Source organism: Ruditapes philippinarum, unplaced genomic scaffold (genome assembly GCF_026571515.1).
Source record: "Ruditapes philippinarum isolate M1 unplaced genomic scaffold, ASM2657151v2 ctg7578_1_1_1_1, whole genome shotgun sequence".
NCBI classification, from domain to species: domain Eukaryota; kingdom Metazoa; phylum Mollusca; class Bivalvia; order Venerida; family Veneridae; genus Ruditapes; species Ruditapes philippinarum.
In genome coordinates, this window is record NW_026865536.1 from 25817 (window position 1) to 47577 (window position 21761).

The 21761-nt window shown below is 32.0% G+C and overlaps 2 protein-coding genes across 2 annotated transcripts; both read right to left on the reverse strand.

Annotated features, from left to right (window-relative positions):
• Positions 1-1138: 1138 nt before the first annotated feature.
• LOC132729460 (protein adenylyltransferase SelO-like) lies at positions 1139-4565 on the reverse strand. Its single transcript, XM_060715230.1, has 3 exons — positions 4106-4565; positions 2935-3146; positions 1139-2445 (listed from the first exon to the last, which is right to left on the reverse strand). Exons 1-3 carry the CDS (start codon positions 4537-4539, stop codon positions 1343-1345), a joined length of 1749 nt encoding a protein of 582 aa, XP_060571213.1. The 5' UTR covers positions 4540-4565; the 3' UTR covers positions 1139-1342.
• A 1250-nt stretch (positions 4566-5815) lies between these two features.
• Positions 5816-16761, reverse strand: LOC132729458 (histone deacetylase complex subunit SAP30L-like). Its single transcript, XM_060715228.1, has 5 exons — positions 16613-16761; positions 11666-11843; positions 9945-10067; positions 9249-9347; positions 5816-8381 (listed from the first exon to the last, which is right to left on the reverse strand). The coding sequence occupies exons 2-5, from the start codon at positions 11834-11836 to the stop codon at positions 8256-8258; spliced, it is 519 nt and encodes a 172-aa protein (XP_060571211.1). The 5' UTR covers positions 11837-11843; positions 16613-16761; the 3' UTR covers positions 5816-8255.
• Positions 16762-21761: the final 5000 nt, after the last annotated feature.

Here is a 21761-nt window from a genome sequence, read left to right on the forward strand (position 1 = left end):
TCAATATCCAGGTTTTAACTAGATTTCATCGTGGTCATTGTTTAACAAGTTTCATAATACATGTAATAGACAGAACATAAATAAAGTAACATTGCATACTAATTGTTAATTATCATAGTACGATTGTTGTAATGAAACAAATTTTTTTTCATATACAAGATTTTAAATAACTTCAAATGGTAAAGGCACCGTCTGGTTAGCAAAACTGGTAGGGTGTTAAACTGTGAATCAAGCAACCTGTGCTTGATTCCTAGACAGTGAGGTTTAGTTTTGTTTTGATTGATAATGAAATCTTTTCAACTGTCATTCAAACTGATATTTGCTCTGGCATATACAGAAGTAATAACAGTTCTTGCAAAAGTGAAGGCAAATAGTACTGGTAAACTGCTTGACAGCCTGCCTAGGAATGAACCTTTCCAGTGTTTACAGTTTTATGTAAATTGGCTAATTTGTTATCCAATTGCTACATTGAGATAATACATAGTCACTGGTTGACCTGGTTTGCACAAAAGAACACATGGTTGTTTGTGATACTGTTTGTGAGCAGTTGACCTCGCAATGAATGGAAAAGGTGTGGCTAAATGTTCCGCTACCAAAAACCGGAAAGGTCCATGATGTGGCTGTTGAACAGTGCTCTGGTAAATTCATAGTGACTTGCTGTTGTTATCCGCAGAATAAAGTACAAAAACCACCACCATTATGAGGTCATCAATTGTACACTGAAAGACCTCTTTAATGCCATTCTTTACAACATCATTTTCATAAACATAGCTATCATTTTGGAATTCCATCAAACTGAATTTGGCTACTGTCTGTGCATAATGACAGATTATCAGTTCTACATAACATGCAGTATGTTTGAATTCAACTTTCTGCTAAAGAGATGTGATTCAAAATCGAATGCATCAATTTGCTAAAGATTATGAAATACTAGCTAGATATTAATCTTTTGATTTATTGTTTATAAATGTCAGATTTTCATTGAAAAATATTTAAAACGAAAAACTAGCTTTCATGTTAAATAACATACCGGATGAGTGGAATAGGTGCATGCCCAAGAAAGCAATGCCGAAGCAGAAGCTACCTAACAAGGCCCTGATTCATAAAGATTTTTTACTGTATATATAAATAACATGAGTAAGTAAGTCAATTTTATTAGAGCAACACTGTGTTATAAATACAAATAACATCACAGTAGTCATGTTGGGCCTATAAGCCAATTCAAACTATACACATATTCTATAACTTTATTCACACATACACACGCCCATACACATTTGTAAAAATAAAAACTTACTGGCAGCTAATGGCAAGGTAAACTTGCAACACTTGCCCAGCTGTTTCAAGATGAACAGCTAACTCTAAGTTTTCTGGCCCAGGTTGGGGGAGGGGATGCAAACCCCTTTTCTTCTGCCCTTTCATTGTATGTATAAGGTTTCTTTAAAACTTCCAACACAAACTTTAATTCATCAAACTTATTCTGCTCTGTTTTCTCTATGGCAGTTTGAGCTATCCAATTCCTGAGAATATACCTAGGATTCACTTTGAGCATTATATTTTGCCTTGCAGATTCACTGATATTCTCTTCTTTGAGTTTATTAATATAGATTTTTAACCACTTACTAAACCAGTCATGATTACTTAGAACATTCAATGCCCACCATTTTTCTGGAATGTTATCTTGTTTTATAAGGTCTGAGAGAGTTTCAAGTGAAATTTCAGAGAGCTCTCTGAATGTCATAGTAAAGTCAGCTTTTGTGTCTTCCATTATTTTAAGAAGTATTGCAATAAATTGCTCATCATCTTCATTAAAACTTGTAATACTTTTAAAGCCTAATTTAGAATAGAATAGTTTCATAAAATTGAATTTATATACGTCTGCATAACCATTTAGAATCATAACTGCTTCTTTTGCCTGTTTTTTATTCAACAGAGGTAATAAAGCAAGCCGTAATTTATTAAGATTAAATTTTCCGACATCTGGTTGTTTTTCATAACTATACCGACCATCGTCATCTGACGTGTTAGGAACAAACTTTGGGTCATACCCTTCTACAAACCCAAAAGGGCCATAATCTATTGTAATAGATAGTATACTAAAATTATCTGTGTTGCAAACCCCATGTGTAAACCCCACACTTTGCCATAATGCTATCATAAATGCTGTTTGCTCAACAACTTCTTGAAAAAATGCCAAATATTTTCCTGTATCATTTAAATCAATATTAGGAAAATAATTTTTGATAATGAAATCAACTAAAGATCGTAATAAACTGATTTCATTGCTGATGGTGAGAATTTCTAAAGATCCGATCCTGAACCAAGATTTGGCAAGTCTCAGTACCACAGCAGCACGCTCTGTCTTAAAATTTCCATTGTAAAACTGATCACGAGTCACTGGGTCATCACTAACAACAATGCTGGCCGCACGACTTGTAGGAATACCTAAAATATAATACATGTGACGTCCTCGTAATATTTCAATTATTTAGATGAGAAGGAGTACACCATGATTCTTTTACAAATGAATATTTTATATTACAGGGCAATGTAAGCTTGCCAGATTGAGTTAATGAGCAAATACAATAATTCAAAAAGCATTGTACAGACCTATATTATAGAGAGGGACTTGGAAAATTTAAAATAACAGTTACACATTTATAAATGAAGCCTATATTACAAAATGCCATGTCAGAGTACAGATCTGATCTATAAAACAAATTATTTATATCTCATTGTATTTAACCTTAAACATGGAATCATGATCTAAATGATCTTGATTATATTAATTTACTTTTATTCTCTCGGAGATTTTGCAATCATAGTTTAATAAACACCTCTGTAAAATGAAACAATGACTTACATGTATGTGTTATTTTTTTTTAATAATATACATTCTTAATATTTTTTTAATAAATTAAAAGTGTACCCCACCTAGGGCATACATTGCTTCACTGCACAGGAATTCCCTCACTGATGACCGAATCACTGCTTTTCCATCTCCTCTTCTTGAATATGGTGTTAGCCCTGAACCTTTTAACTGAAGCTCCCATCTCTCACCATTGTGATTAACAAACTCGCCCAACATCACTGCACGACCATCTCCTAACTGTTCAGCCCAATAACCAAACTGGTGACCCCCATATCTACGGTATATACAAGTACATGTATAAGTTTATTTTTCAGACTTAAGTTATATAGTAAATAGCATAGATGTCTACATTTATGTTTTTTTAAGAAAAGTAAACAATATCTTTCTATTTCCAAATAATAATAATGTGCAGAAGCCACTGTGAATAAAGAATGTAAGCATTATAATAGTTATTATAATACTTATCTAGTAAATTACTCAGTGATACTATCTTAAAGTGACTTACTTAATTGATGTCATAATTGAACATTAAAAACTGATAAAAACTCTGGTTAATTATGACTTCTAGTCAAAATATTGTGGTTAGTATGCCCTGAATTGTGTCAATAGATTATTTACAAACAATCTAATACAACTGGTAGCTTTATACTGGTATGATTGAATTACAGAGCTCAAGCTGACAAAGTCTGTTGGTTTTTTGGGGTTTAAAAGCTGAATTAACACAAAGCTGTTATAATTCAATAGCTCAAAGTAATCTGTCAATTTTACACTTAAACCATTATAGCTTTGGCTTCCATACCACATAGGTATATCAAATTAAAAGCTGATACAATTAGGCTCATATCTGTATTTGAGTTTATATATACTCTAAACTGTTTGTCCATAGGGGCGAGTGCGCCAGAAGTGTTCGTCATTTTAGATTTTTGGAAGATAGTGCAAGATACAGAAAGATGCCTGGATTTCTTCTTTAAAAATTAGCCTGCAAAGACTGTTTAAACAATTATACACTGCGTCTGTACTCTTAGTGCCTGAAAGGGTGGATGGACCCTCATTAAGCCTATAATACATGTTATTATGCACTCATACATGGGTCTTGATTTAAGGTCTTAATTCCAAAAATTGTCCAAGTATAATTTCTGTCAGCCCTGGACGAACCCACAATGTCGAGATTACTAGCCTTACAAATTTAGCTGTGCGGCCTGTATAATGATAGTTAGGTTATGTATCATATACCTATGTGCTAGAGGTTTGCTGCCTGGCAGTACATTGTTTCCACTCACAAACTGCAGAAATGCTTTACTATCTTTTACAGCAGGATCTACATTCAGAATAGTTGTTAAAACATCATCATTTACAGCAGCAAGTCTTGGATTCTTTAGTGGGGTTGGATAAACTACTGAAAATACTGCATTTTCAACTTCACGCACATAATTCCTCTTTTCTTTATCAATAGGAAATGTGGAAATTAACATCTGTTGACATGCAAAACTCCATTCATTGAAATTTTGAAATAAATACCAATGTCCATCTGAATAACATTTATCAGTGTTAGGAAATCTTAAAATATTCCTTTGATAGATATATTTCATAGATGTAGCATTAACCAGTCCAGTCATGGCAGGCTTCACATGATACAATAGAATAAATATAAATGGTACAAGTGCCATGTTTACAACAGGAAATCCATTAGAGTTACTTCCCTTACTTGAGTTACTTCCCTTACTTGTGAATCTTCAACCTTCAAATTTGTAAACAAACATGTACAATCTATTTATAGATCATGATAACATTCTATTTTACTTTTCTGTTCAATAGTTTGTTATATTTCACATTCCTTTGTTGAATAAAAACTGAAACTTGAAAATGCATTAAAATTTAATTCTGCTGTAACTACATGTAATAATATTATTAATGAATCACAAATGTTATATTGAGACTAATGTAACATCCTTATCACAGCACTGCAGTTGACAACATGAAATATGTCATTAATTAAGTTTTCAACACAAACTTGCCTGCTTTGAATTCAGAACTGTTTAGTTTTAATAAACATTTACTGGTATATCAAATGAAAAGAAAATAGCAGTATGAAGCTATATACATGTAGAGCCAGGTCAAACAGTGTCAACTAGTTTTGCTGGGCTGCATTTGTTCACACTTGTTAGTTGCTTTAACATTGCTTTGTTAATATTGGGTAGGAGTGTCATGGGGTTGGGTTTATTGTTGCACCAACACAGTAGAGATCATACAGCAACTTTCCAGCTTTACTGGTGGAGGAAGACCTCAGTTGCCCATCCACGCATTATTTCAGGTACAAACAGGCACTTGAGTTGAACCACTGATATTAGCTACATGGACAGGATTCGAACCCACAGCAGTAAGAGGCAAGTGGTTTTAAGTCAACAACCTTAACCACTCTGACACAGACAGCCCTAGTTTATTCATAATTAGCCAATGTGTATAATTATAGGTAATGAATTTCATTTTTATGGCTTTTTTTGTTTTAGAAAAATACAGTAGGGATTCTACAAATATATTGTGAATATATCACCTGCCATTGGGAAGTAGTAAAATAATGTGGTATATAAAAAACTGCCCTGATTTCATTTATGTATAGACTATTAAGTACATTATACGGTACTTGACTGTACTCTTTACATTGTTTATTATTATCATATTTCAAATCATTTTTTCAACAAACTAATTAAAATCAAATTTCTTAAGTTATTACAAAAATATCGTATGATAAAATGATGTAGTGAATGGTAAGTGGGTTTATAGAAACATAAACACTGTTGTCAAATATGCATCTGCTGTGCATTATTTTTTTGCATGGGCAGGTGGAGGGGAAATGACTTTTAAGTCTGCAATCTCGGCATAAATGTTTCATGAAAATATTTTTGGAAAGTACACAAAACATATCATTTTAAGACAAACAAATGGTGGCTTTAACATTTTATTGCTTTGTGTTATGTACAATATATACACATGATTTGATTTACACATGAACAATAATTTAGCAGATCTTAAGGTATGTATTCTACAGAGCATATCAAATAAAAATATTAATACATGTATTCATTACATATTTCAATCCAAAACAAATATTAAAATTTTGAGTAAATTCTCTTTCCTTTTTTTGTTTTTGTGTGTATTAATTGAAGTCACACTGGCAAACTTGAAATCAAATGCAGAGTTTTAAATACTTACTGGTTGAGGAAGTGCCCAACTTCCTCTCCATTTACTAAGTAACACTCAAGCAGGCACCTGGGTAGAACCACTTACCTACTGGAAAGGAGCATAATGGCTTCCTCATAGAAAATAATTCAGTATCCCTTTAGGGATTTGAACCTACTACAGACAGTTGCATAGTCCATAGCCTGTATACCATTTAATTCTAGGTCTTAAAGCAGCTTACCTCCACATTCATGTTTATTTTCATAAAAACATTTGAAAATGTTATTAAAAGTAAAATATTGTGTAGTGAATAAAAAAAGTATTTTTGTGTACCAATTAGCACTTACAATCCTAGTAAAAAGAGGTCAGGGTATGCAAAAATAGCCCTTACATTAGTCACACAGTATACTGGTGTGATAAATACTGCAAAATCGATTGTTAATCGCACATAACATGTAAATCATTTCTTGAATCTTTTTAATTTTCTTAAAATCTTAAATCTTCTTAAGTTTGATATTTGTGAGATATTTTGAAATTCTAACTGTGGCACTTAAAACTGAAAAATATGAAAAGATAATAAAAACACTTGGGATTAAATTGGAATTTCGAAATCAGTATTAGGTGCAATTTTTAGCCTTATTTGAGTAAAAAGTAAACATTTTTCATTTAAATAGGTCATTTTGTACAATAAAAGTGAATATTTTGGGAAATGGGAAAGATACAAAATTTTGCACACAAGTTATTGGTAAAGACCTACATCAAATGGTAAGATCGTATAAAAATCTCGAAAAAAAAATATATCCAGTGCTGCCATGTTGAAAAGAAAACACAGTGGAGACCCTTATATTGAATTTATTACAAATATTTTTAGATAGATAAAAATGTATAAATGAAAGTCTAAAACAATAATCACACAAAGAATAAACTGACTTGCAGTTAATTCTAAAACACATTCATGCATCAACCTTAAATGTAAAGCAAATGCACATTGATAATCATCCCATTTTTACTACAAATTTTTTTTCTGTGTAATGTATTTTTAAAGACCTTAAAGGTCTATTACTACAATTATTATTGACCTCTTTCATGTGCAGCTATACACATCTGTGGTCACAAATATGAAACAGTCAAAGATTGTAAAGACTAAATCCTTGGAACTGGAATAACATGTTGTTTGATTACCTTACCTTAACTACATATTACATATACAAATATGTTCTACACATGGATAAACTACACATTTTCTTATGTATCCATTTTACAATTTTATCTTTTAAAACTTTAACAATTTGTGTTTGTGTCTAGAGTTCCCTAAAATCTTATTTGAATTAACAAAACTTCAAAGATATGCCATAATGGTAACTTGATGTTCTAAAAACAAAACTTCAGGACCCAAGCCTCTATTCTCCAACCATTATCAAAAAACTCTTGAATGTTATTATAATTTCTTAAATTCACATAAGTTTCTTTTAATATTAATTATTATAACAATTAATATCCTATTGGTGTATTTTGAAAAATCATAAATATTTCATAATAAAACTTTTACAGTTTTTTACCTCCATACTAATGAAATTAATTTCCATATTAAAGTTTTCATATTTTAAACATACAACACAATATAAAGACCTTAATATAATATCTAATCCTTATTCTAATAATAGCTGTTTATGAATATTCAACTAAATTATTCTTTTCTTAACATTCATACCACTCATTATTATACCTAGGTACATGTTTGCATGAAACACAGTAAATGTATTTAGCAGAAAATATGGCATTATTCATTACAGAACAGCACCAAGTCGCTAGAAAACTATCATGACAGGTCTTTTTGTGTCACTTATTGTGTATCAAATTCTGATCTATGATCAAGTTATAATTGATGTGAATGACTATCTTCATTTTCTCTTGTTTCTTTTACATTATTATATACTAATATCATAGTAACTTTATTTTTCCTGCTGGCATCCAGGTACAATAGCATTTCATTTTCTTCATTAACTTCCATGTCTTAAAAGTATATGACCTGTCTATGTAACAATGCACTTTCTATGAATCATTATCATTATTATTGAAAAATTGTAACAATGCAATCCAACACATCAGTTGTCTCTTCCACTTGTTTCTTAAAGTCCATGTATACTTTTGTCATAGTTTTCCATTTTAATCCTAGTATAAAAGTTTGATTCACTATGTTGGGTTTTCAGTTTGATACATCCATGTTATGTTTTTGATCAAATCTGCTTTTAAAGTTTTTAGCCATATAAATGAAATAGGTTAACGCCTCCTTTTCAACAACTGGGATGGATTTAAAATGTCTGGCAACTGTCTGAAAAACAGATAAATAAAATTTCATATTAATTGAAACAAACTTCAACAGAACGGGTCAGTCTTAATAAACGACGATCTCTGTAACCAAGACTCAGACTTTCTTGCTTTATAGTCATACAGATTGAAAGGCAGAATAATAATATCTGTCATATATCAATATGTGCGTTTCAGATCAGAATGTCCGTTCCGAGGGGGCGGGTCCCAAGGGACTGATATTCAGATCCGAACCACAAACATATGTAAGATATTTTTTCTTGCATATTCTACCATATACCATCAAATTTTTAATTCTTTACCTTAATAGGGAAAATTTTCATGAAATTGATGTCATTACACCCGGAGCTATTTTTTTACAAGAGCACATGGAATTACAGTGTCATTCAGAATGGCGAAATTACATCATCCTATGCATGCTGTTGTATAGCACGCAACTAATCTGGCATCCCCATGCCAGATTAAATTTCCGGCATGGGTAAAACTAACAGAAACACCAGTCTGATATATACAACAATATTAAATTTTAGTGTCAGTATGACATTGCAACCACTTGGCCATTGTTCCTAAATTTTTGTTATATGATATCAGTATAGGTAAATGAGCCGCATCACGACAAAACCAACATAGTGCGTTTGCGACCAGCATGGATCCAGACCAGCCTGCGCATCTGCGCAGTCTGATCAGGATCCATGCTGTTCGCTATCAGTTTCTCTACTTGCTATAGGGTTTGAAAGCGAACAGCATGGATCCTGATCAGACTGCGCGGATGCGCAGGCTGGTCTGGATCCATGCTGTCGCAAAAGCATTATGTTGGTTTTGTCATGACGCGGCTCAAATCATTTAGACAGTTATCATAAATAATACCTACATCTGAGAGTTGTGCTTTATTCATGCCTGGTCTAGCAGGCAATTTATAGTGTCTCTTATAACGTCGTAATGTGTTCACAGGCATTTGGAAAAAGTCAATCTGAAACAAGAAATAGAAGATAAATATTAGATTTACATGGTACTGTATGTTTTGTCGAACCAAATATTTTATATAAATTCACTTTGCATAATTTATTACAAATCCTTACAGCTGATTACTACTTTAAAATTTCTACAAGGTGAAGAAAGCTCCTTGTGGATTTGCTCAGAAATTTAGACATTTTGTAAGTCAAAGCTAAAAAAGATGCCTAAAGTATAGCTACCATAATAGTAGTCTTGCCCGTTCATTAAGATTTACATTACCCATGATTGAACCATAACAGTACACTCTTGTGAAGAATATGTGTTGTATAACTCTGAGCCTCCAATAATGTTTTTTTTTATATTTTGTACACTCTTAACTCTGTATAAACGATGCAACATTATTACCGACATACTCTTAGTAATTTGTCATGTGCGGTCATGCAAATGTTGAAGTTAAAAATCTTTGACCTCATTTAATTAAAAAAATCCATGATTAGTCCAGATTGGTTTGCTTTGCACAAAATATTAAATTAATTAATTCATAAATGAAATTGAATGCAGACATACAGGAAATTTTAAGTACGTCAATAATACAGAGTTCCGTGCTACTTACTTCAGGAATGTCTTCATCAGCATCGAGTGATCCATCGCCATCGTCACTGTCACGTCTCTTCCGCTTCATTCTCGCATTTTGTATCATGTTTTTATGAAAATCACAAATATAAATGTGATTTACCTGAAATAGGAAAACTGAGTATTAAATAGAGGTTAGGCGAGTCACAGTGTAAACTAGACATGTTTCCAAACATTGTGCTGAGGACACATTTTTATAAATCTAAAATTATATTAAATTCTTTTGCCTGTTACATTAATTTGGTATACAATGTTCATGTATATCAATATTATGGAAAATTAACAATTTAAAATGCAAGCATCTCTAGTAAAGTATAAACTTCAAACTTTATAAATATGATGACAGCCTGGCTGATGAAGGGCTCTACACAAAAACAAATGTCAACACAGTGACCTCTTTAAAAATCTTTCAAGATGGAACCTTTTTATAATTACAGCCAGTATGGAATAAAAGTTTAAAATTTTGTACCAAGAGCCAGAAGTTGTACCTAGATTTCAACACTGCTGTGCATAATTAACCTTAAAAGACGGTAAGAAAAAGCTATGATTATTACAAAGTGAGCTATTATAGAAAATATATTATCACCTTTTATCAAACCTTTACTTCGTGCAATTGTTTCTTTTCTTATAAACCACACAATTTCAGTTACAGTTTTCTTATCAATTTAGGTACAGTTTTCTTATCAATTTCCATTAAAAATTAAAACAAGGAAGTCTGAAGTACAGCTACATATATTTATATAATACAGTATATACCCTACAGTAGTGGACATGAATGTGGATTTTTTAACCTTTGACTAACCTTGCATTAGGGAGTTACCACTGGCTGTGTGCCCTGTACATTTTAAGATTATTGTATCATGTCAGAGCACTTGACCTCTATATCTGTCCTTGGACCTTGGGTGTAACAACATGGATTTTGCCCTCTGCATATGGTGTCATGGTGGTGGTCATTTGATCAAAGTTACTTTAAAACTTTACTAATATAGAGTGGACATGAAATATGGACCTTTAAACATCTTATCTATGAGTGTGACCTTGACCTTGGAGATAGTCGCCTGTTGTTTTGCTCTGTCATAAAAGTGACCAATTGTGCCAAGTTATCTTAAAAACTTTAGTGTAGTAACAGAAACATGCACTAGAACATCTGACCTTATATGTCACCTTGACCTTTAGGGTAGCAACCTGGATGTTTTTCAAACATCATGTCTTGGTTCAAGTTGGTGGGGATCATATATGCCAAGTAATTAATAATTCTTCCGAAAAGTGAAAATTTATGGAGCAGACATGATGTGAATCTTTTAACATTTAACCTGTATGTGTGACCTTGACAAAGTGGGTAGCAACCTGGATGTTGCACTCCGCACATTAAACCATAGTTGTGATCATATGTACAAAGTTATTCATAGACATTAAGTTACAGGGTGGACACAAAATGTAGTCTTTCAAACATTTAACCTTTAAAGGTGATTTTGATTAACAAGCTTGTTGCTGCACACTGAGCATCATCTCATAATGGTCAATGGTCAGTAACAATTAGACAGACTGACACCATCATATTTTCTATGTGATGTGGGACTCCTACTTTTTCTGGCTTGGGAGTCCCTGGACTCCTATTTTGAAAGTCCTAGTGAGAACCCTGCCATGCCTATAATTTTTAACAATATAAAGAAAATCCTTTTTTGACATAATTGAACCTACACTATCGTCTCGAATGAGACGTAATCGGCGCTGTTGAACAGTCTTTTGGATACGTTTGCTATAGCTTGCGTTGCCAGCAGGTCTTGAACAGCGATGAGCCCCGTCTATTAAACAACAGATTTGGTTATGTCCAGTACCTCTTGTTTCTTCCTCTGTACTGAACCCATTCATAGCAAACCTAGAAAATATACAGAACAGTACTCTGATTTAATTTGTCCTTTAACACTGACTTACTCATAAGACAATCTTTCATTGGCTTAGTCATTAAACAAGAGGGCCATGATGGCCCTGAAATCGCTCACCTGTATATAGGCCCCTGGGACGGGGCCAATTTTAACCCAGGGGCTTTTTTATAACCAACTTCGTAGACACCCATTAGAAGATGTTTCATGATACATATCTAAGCTCAAGCTCTTTAGGGGTTTTTAAAAGAAGATTTATTAAGTTTTTACTATAGACATATAAGGAAAATCAGACCCCTGGGGCCAGGCCAATTTAACACTGGGGCTTTTATTTGAAAAAATTTGGTAGACACTCACTAGATGAGGTTTCATGCTTAATATCTAAGCTTTAGCTCTATGGGTTATGGATTTTTAAAAGATTTTTTAAGTTTTTACTATAGAGATGTAAGGAAAATCTATACCACCGGGGCGGGTCAATTTAGTTCCAAGGGCTTTTATTTGAACAAACTTGGTCCAATATTTAAGCTCTAGCTCTTTCGGTTTTTTAAAAGAAGATTTTTTAAGTTTTTCTATATACATAAAAGGAAAATCAATGACCCCCCTGGGTGGGGCCAATTTTGACCCCATGGCTTTTATTTGAACAAACTTGGTAGACAATGTTTCATGCCAAATATCTAAGCTCTAGTTCTTTCGTTTTTATAAAATACTAGTTAGATTTTTTAAGTTTTTACTTTATACATATAAGGAAAAGCAATGACCCCCTGGGGTGGGGCAAATTTTGACCCCCGGGCTTTTATTCGAACAAACTTGATAGACACTCACTAGAAGATGTTTCATGCCAAATATCTAAGCTCCATCTCTTTGGCTTTTTAAAAGAAGATATTTTAAGTTTTTTCCTTTCGGTTGCCATGGCAACCAGAGTTCTGCATGTTCTGCATGGAATTAAATTCTTTGAACAATTTTTAAGGTGACCACCAAAAGACCATTCCTGCGAAGTTTGGATGAAATTGGCTTAGCGATTTATGAGGAGATGTTGTTTAAAGTAAAAGTTTACGGACAACGAGCGGACGGATGCCCGATTAAAAGTGATCACAAAAGCTCACCATGTCACTTTGTGACAGGTCAGCTAAAAAAAACAAGCAATTATCATAGTATTGCAAGCAATCCATAAGTCCCCTACCGGTTAGAACCCCAGCAACATTTTGATGGACCATTGGCCATTCAATTTTACCAGAGGATGAATGACATGAATGAACTTAAATCTTTTGCGTTCTAAGTTTGTCTATATCACAGTAATGTGTTAAGTTTCCCTGCCTAGTAAGGAAATTATGTTTAGACAACCTTGACATATAATTATGATGTGGGATTTTAAAGTTAATCCTATAAGGAATAAAGAAGTTGGAGTGAAAAATACCAATTTCTCAAAAAAAATCTAAGTACAAGGGGGGATAATTCTGGAAATAGTCTTGCTAGAGTATTTAACCTTCTCAAAAATGTTGAGTGATAATACGAAACATATATATGAAGTTTGAAGTAGATACATTAGGAAATAAAGAAGTTATTTAAAAAAGACAACATTTTTTTTCATAAAAATTCTAAGTTCAAGGGAGGTAATAATGATAATTTTTGTGCTAGTGTTGTAAACCTTGTCACATATGATGTGGTTGATGGCCAGAAACTTATATTTAAAGTTTGAAGTAAACACCTTAAGAAATAAAGAACTTATAGTGAAAAAGCTGAAAAATTTAAATCAGAAATCTTGAAATTCAGGCTATTTGTTGCCATAGCAACCAGAATTTTCAACATAGGAAGAAAAGAAAAAGATGTGCATAATCTCCAGACTACCATCTACCCATATTTCAAGTTTCATAAAAATATTTTCAGTACTTTTTGAGTTATCACTGGATCCAGTTTATGTGTTAAATTTGCCATATTTTCAGACTATTTGTTGCCATAGCAACCAGAATTTTCAACATAGAAAGAAAAAAAAAAGACGTGCATAATCTCCATACTGCCATCTATCCATATATCAAGTTTCATAAAAATATTTTCAGTACTTTTTGCGTTATCGCGGGATCCAGTTTTGTGGACGGACGGACTGACAGACAGACTGACAGACGGACAGACAGACGGACGGACAGACGGACGGAGGGTAAACCTAAAGTACCCTCCGGTTAAACCGGTAGGGGACTAAAAACAGAGCTGCCAGTTTGCTCAGTTCATCAACTTACTCATAAAACAAGAACTTGAATAATGTAATAAATCACAAAGAGGAATATTTCATTCACAATGCATGACAACTGAACATTAAGAGTCACAAGTTCATAAAGGGCTATAATTCAGTAAAAGTTTGGTACCGCCAGAAATAAAATACCACGAGTTTTTCCTAAAATCCACGGTATAAACCGCGGTATATCATGGATTTTCATTGTACACTATAGGTAAAATTTTTATCCCTAAAATCAGTATCAAGGTAGGCTGGTATAGAATTTCAAATATTAAATTTAAGCAGATCTATAAAATACAGATTAATCAAAGCATCATTTAACTTTTTTTCAATCAGGTACTTTCGACAAAATTCAAAAACATCAAATATGCTACGCATGTTGACAATCATCAATTAATTGGGTCATGGATCAGTTCTTGTTTTTTTATTTATTTCATATTGGTCTCTTTCAACATTTAACAACTGTTATATAAATTGCATAGTTAAAATGGAAAAATAAAATGTTTTTGTTGCTTATTGATTAATGAAATAATAGATCACATGCACGTTAGCCGATGACAAATATTTTTTGTCGGTTATAACAGAGTCCCAGTTGCTAATTGCAAGACCTAAGTATTTAATCCGTGTCAGAAACCAAAACAAACATGTACCCCAAAAGCAAATTAAAATTATCACATAGAAAACAGCTGACCATGTTACTGCTTAATTAATATTCATTAGTTGAACAAACATTACTTTTAATCCAGTTTCTGCGCCTTTCTATAATAAGTTAATTGCCATGTGCATGCAGTAAGTGCGTGACGTAAGGAAAATCCCTAGCCTGGTTGGTCTCTATTTATATAAATACTTAAAATGGTAACACCCTAATTTTATGCATGGAATGCCCTAATGAATGATCAATCTTTACGATTAGTTTTCCTATCAAATAAGCGATTTTTGGACAAGTAAAAGTAAGTCAACATTTTTTTTGCTTCTTCAACTGAGATCATGCAAGTCGACAATTCTGGCTTACATGCGGTAATCGATAAAGCATTCAATTTTCGCTAAGAACTATTGGGGAATGATAACAGTTGGCGAAAGTTGTTTGCAAAAAAGTTAATTCAAAGAAATATTGACATGTACAACAGAAAATGATTTCATTTAGTACATTTTATGGATCTGTAATGGCTTTAAATTAGAGCTTAAAGTACCGGTTTTCCAGGTCTGTACCGCGGTACGTACCCCAGATGTCTCGGACCTAGGTTTACCGGTATACTGGTTAAACCGGGCACCTCTTACTATGAATGTGTATTTATTTGATGCTGAATAAAAATTGTTCTTTAAAAATGAAGTTGATGTGTTTTTCTGTTAAGAAAGGTTTCTATACCTTTTTCAGGTATTTTAATCCAATCAACACCTTCATTGCAAGAGACTGAAGTTACATTGTTGTGATCAATTGATAAACACCTGTAATTATCATAAAGGTAAATTAATCAACTCCATTCATTTGTTTAAACAGAGAATAAAGTGCTTTAAAATATGTTCTAGTTTGTCACAAAAGTGTTCAGGTACAAATTTAATATCAGATATATATGCAATAATTTACACATAAAAAAACACATAATATTAATTAAATTAAATGTTTTAAACTTGATAAAAGACTACTTAAGAATGCTACAGACAAAGTTTGGTGACTATCCATCAAATAGAAGATGATGTTCAAAGGTTTTTTTCTAATTTTAGCTATGTTGACCCCTAAAAGGGGCCAATTGAAATTTCATGAGCAAATTTAAGTGTGACTGTCACATGGATGCTACAGACCAAATTTGAGGTAAATCTGTCTATCACTTTCAGAGATGATTGTTGATGCATGACGGCGTATGACGGACGCCAGAGTATCCCCTTTGATACTAAAAGCTCAACATGAACCTTCAGTTCTGGTGAGCTAAAAAATTAAATTGTATCTTATCCTATAAATATGAAGGTGCGTTGAATTATTTCAACTTCTTGCCAAGCATCACAAACCTTTACAAGCCCATAATGTCTGATATACTCAGGACTTACACTTGTATTGAACATGCGGTTATCTGCTTTTTCTAAATAATTATAAATGAATCTTAGAGTTACACTATATAAATCTATTGATCATCAGTATAAAATTTGGAGGTACAGTGACAGTCTGCATCAACGCACACAGTTCACCCCCAAAATAGGGGATAAAACAGACGGGGGAGGAACTAATGGGACACAGACACTCTGTGAAAATAAAAAAATACCATCTAGCCTTAAACAGCATAAATGCATCATATACGTTCAGAAGAAAGTGACAATTACTAGTAATCATTATTGTAAAAGTACAAAACATATTCTTCAAGAATGCACGACATTCAAGCCTACTTTTATTATACATTTTGTTGCTAAATATTTTACTCACAAGACTACCTACTCCCCACCCACATTTCTCAAAATGGAGGTAACCAAAACAATGAATAGGTTTCTCGCGCAAGAAGGAATTAAACCTATAAATACGTTACGATGTAGAGCTGACTTGGTACTCACACATTAGATCTAGATACCAGGATGTCCTCACGATGGCCGGACTTAAAATCAGAGCTTGTTTTCCGATTTAAAGTTTTCTCACTTTCCTTTTCTCGTTGGATAGAAATCAAAATGGCGAAAAGGGTCAAAGGTCAAGTTTGCGTATAATCAAATACGCTCCGCCTTCTTAAAAAATCTGAATAGGTTACAAACACATTAATTCAAAATTTAAAAAAATATTCAACATGTTTAATATTAAACTTATTAGTGGATTTAAAACATTATTGAACTGAGCAATATCTGAAAAGTTTGAAAAAAATCATGTAATTGATATTTCGCGCTCTATTGACTTCATCACATGTGAGTGCAAGCTGCGTGAGCATTCCTAATTATTATGCATTGACGTCATTTATTATTCTCAAACTTCATTGGATCGCGCACCGGTAAAATTTACACTACTGACCAATCAGAATGGCTTATTTCCCCATATTCTGCAATACAGCTCGTAACGTAGCGTGGGCCTTCATTGCAAAGCTTATCAAGTTTAGCTGTTAACCGAGGTAAGAAAATTATTGTTTTCTTGTTTGAAAAAGAAATGTTAGTTCATAAGTTATCGTTGAGCATTAGAAAAATCATTTTTCTTCATCTTTGTTGACTTTCTTTTATTGATTATAATGTTTTTCATAATGCAATATTAATTTTTCTCAAGCCGGTAGCTGCATAGATTTTGATAGCCGGGCGGCCATTTATGCTTATAAATTTTATGAAAAATTGCGTTGTGAGCGTCTGTGATTTATTCGTTATTAAAACAGAGTGTAAGTTATTTTTTACCATATTGATAAACTTACATTCATTTTCAAATCATTTATGTATTTAAAAAAGTAAATCACATATTTTTAGACCGAAATCGCGAGCACTGAAAAGTTGTCTTCTTTGTCGTCGATCTCCCATAGACCGCCATAGTGAAACGCCTGGCTATGTGTTTCAATGTAGAAGCAATAGTCTCTATACAAACCCTATGTATCATACTGATAATATAGTGGTTGCGACAACTTCAAAAAATCTACCTCAAATATGAAAATCATGAATATATTTTGCAATAAGATCGTGCACAGATGATTTTTAATGGGACTTTCATTCATGACTCGTAAATCAGACATCTTGAAGTGAACTTTGAGGTCGTTCTTTCTTGCTGAATTTTCATGGCGGATTTTCCCTATTCCCTGTTGCTTTTGTATAGGAGGCTATATAAACAGTATACTATATAGTGGCATGTGAAACGGACATGACACTGGTTAGTTTTATAGCATTTGAAACTGTTTTGTTGTTGAATTAAACGACTGAAAAGGAATTTTCTTTGTCTTTTTGATATCGACAGTGTGTAAAAATGGCGGTTCTTCTATACTACATGAGGAAATATTATGCAAATTAGGTGATCAACAGAACTGAACTGTTTTGATCAATTTCAAAATGGGTAAAATGGCCAGAAATGAAGGGCTGTTTAAAAATAAAATGTTATTATACACAAATACATGTTATTTAAGGATTAATATTATGTTATTTAATGAATACTGCGGTGCATAGAAAAACCGGAAAGCACCGGATAGCACCGAAATACCGGAAAGCACTCAAATTTCTCATAAAAACATATGAAAACGTTAATTAATCGGTTTGAAAGTGTTACCAATCGATTTATTAGATTAAAATCTTTCAGAAAAATCATTTTCTAAAATATATATTGATAATTATTACGAATATTTCGGAAAATAGATATATCGAGTGCTTTCCGGTCCTGTTAAGATACATGTACATTACCGCATAGCAATATTGTTTATCAAAGTTATACATGAAAACTTTATTTTATTGGTTTGAAAGTGTTACCAAATCGATTTATTAGATCAAAATCTTACAGACAAGTCATTTTTATAAAAAATATATTGATAATTTTTACGATTATTTAGGAAAATAGATATATCGTGTGCTTTCCGGTCCTGCTAAGGTACATGTACATTACCGGATAGCAATATTGAATATCAAAGTAATACATGAAAACTTTATTTTATTGGTTTAAAGTGTTACCAATCGATTTATTAGATCAAAATCTTTCAGACAACATGTTTTTATAAATATATAATGATAATTATTACGAGTATTTAGGAAAAACTGATATATCGAGTGCTTTCCGGTCCTGCTAAGAAACATGTACATTACCGGATAGCAATATTGTTTACGCCAATTAATACATGAAAACTTTATTTTATTGGTTTGAAAGTGTTACCAATCTATTTAGTAGTTGAAGATCTATATATCATGACGTTTTTATAAATATTTTATGTTTCATTACGCGATTTTCAAAGTTGTTACAAAGTTGTATTGATTGCTTTCCGGTAATGCTAAAGTACATATACTTTACCGAATAGCACTCGAATATTTATATAAATCCACACTAATCCTTCATATTAATTATGTGAAAGTGTTATAAATTGATTAATTAAGTTGAACTTATTTCAATTAAAAATATTATGAATTAGTTACACGATTTTTCAATCTTGCTCATACCATATTTCTAATATTTTAGGTTGTGTGAAGGACAGAAAGAGGCTGTGTAAAAAAGTACCAAAAAGTTATTCAAAGCATCGAACCATATTTTTTATTATTATATTTTTATATCATGTAAAATAAAGAAAAACTTATAAATTTTCGTTCAGTTATGTCTTTATTTTTACCATACTATGTGTACCGAAAAGCAACATCAGTGGAGGACAGTAGTTGTTGTATTGTTTATCACACGTGCTAATCCTTGCTGATTGACCTTGTATATTGTAGCACAAAAAAGGTGATGATTTAATCAATTTGTACACATTGACATTAAATTAAGATAATTAGAAAATTGCTGTCCTTTACATGCACACATATGACAAAATTTTAATTGATTACCCGCATAAGTAAGTTCGAGATGTGTCTTTAAATGTCATTTTAAGCCCAACCGAACTTTATATACTACAACAACAATATATTATGTATTGATATTTTCTATCTGGAATTGCAAATTTTTCATACGTACATTGCAAACATTTTTTTCTTCTTCACATTGCCTGAAAATTTATGTTGGAAAAAATATGTTGAACATAAATATTAAGTATCAATATCAATGTATATTATATAAAATTTATATCACGACCGCAATAGTAGGTTCTAGTGTGTCTTAAGATGTCATTTATGCTCATCAGGCTATAGTCTAGCCCATACTCGAACTGAAATGGATTTACCATAATATAATATGCATTGATATTAATATTACATAAAAAAAATCTAGGGGTCTGCCTATGTATATATATTTTGTAGTTTTATATGTAAATAATAATGAGATAGATATTTGTTGATTTTGTTTTTTAAACATCACTGATTGTAAATACAATTAAATTATAAGTTTAAATGACTTTTCAATATCATATATAATACCTCAAATAATCAATCAGTTAAATACATCAAGTTGTTGTGTATTATTAACACCTCTTTAAATGTGATAATTAAATCAGCGTGTGTCCGTTCAATCAGCGTGTGCCCGTGTATTAAACGAGGCGTGAAGTGTAGCTTGATTGATTTCAATATCATACTTATTTTTCAATTATGTATGTATATATGTTTGCTAAGTTCTGTTTTATATCTGTTTACTTTGTTCTTAGTAATTAGTTTCGTTTATTTTTATTCATTGCACTGTGTAAAAAAAAAAAAAAAAAACATCACTGAAACTATTATTGTTCTTCTCTTTCTGCTATTTTGAATCCTCTTGTCTTCCATATAGCCTACAACAAAGAAATATATTAATATATTAGACAAGGTACATACATTATAAATATTTATATACCATCTGTTTGTCTGAGGTAAGAGGACCAGTGCTTTTCGGTGATGTATTACTATTACTTCACAGGACCGGAAAGCAATAATGGAATGTGCAGAACCGGAAAGCATTCGATATATCTATTTTAATATCTATTTTAAACTTTTTTTATTAGTAATATTATTTATAAAAAAATAATGTCTGAGAGATTTCTTCCTAATAAATCTCTTGGTAACGTTTTCAATTCAATACAATGAAGGTTGTACGTTTTTTTTAGGGAAAATTCGAGTGCTATTCGGTACATATACTTAACATTTTCAATTTATATGCATGGAAAAACCGGAAAGCACCGGATAGCACCGAAATACCGGAAAGCACTCAAATTTCTCATAAAAACATATGAAAACGTTTATTAATCGGTTTGAAAGTGTTACCAATCGATTTATTCGATTAAAATCTTTCAGAAAAATCATTTTTTAAAATATATATTGATAATTATTACGAATATTTCGGAAAATAGATATATCGAGTGCTTTCCGGTCCTGTTAAGATACATGTACATTACCGGATAGCAATATTGTTTATCAAACTTATACATGAAAACTTTATTTTATTGGTTTGAAAGTGTTACCAATCGATTTATTAGATCAAAACCTTACAGACAAGTCATTTTTATAAAAATATATTGATAATTTTTACGATTATTTAGGAAAATAGATATATCGTGTGCTTTCCGGTCCTGCTAAGGTACATGTACATTACCGGATAGCAATATTGAATATCAAAGTAATACATGAAAACTTTATTTTATTGGTTTGAAAGTGTAACCAATCGATTTATTAGATCAAAATCTTTCAGACAACATGTTTTTATAAATATATAATGATAATTATTACGAGTATTTAGGAAAACTGATATATCGAGTGCTTTCCGGTCCTGCTAAGATACATGTACATTACCGGATAGCAATATTTTTTATCCAATTAATACATGAAAACTTTATTTTATTGGTTTGAAAGTGTTGGATTAAATCATCACCTTTTTGTGCTACAATATACAAGGTCTTTAATCAGCAAGGATTAGCACGTGTGATAAACAATACAACAACTACTGTCCTACACTGATGACCACATTGCTTTTCGGTACACATAGTATGGTAAAAATAAAGACACAACTGAACGAAAATTTATAAGTTTTTCTTTATTTTACATGATATAAAATATAATAATAACAAATATGGTTCGATGCTTTGAATAACTTATTGGTACTTTTTACACAGCCTCTTTCTGTCCTTCACACAACCTATAAAATATAGAAATATGATACATT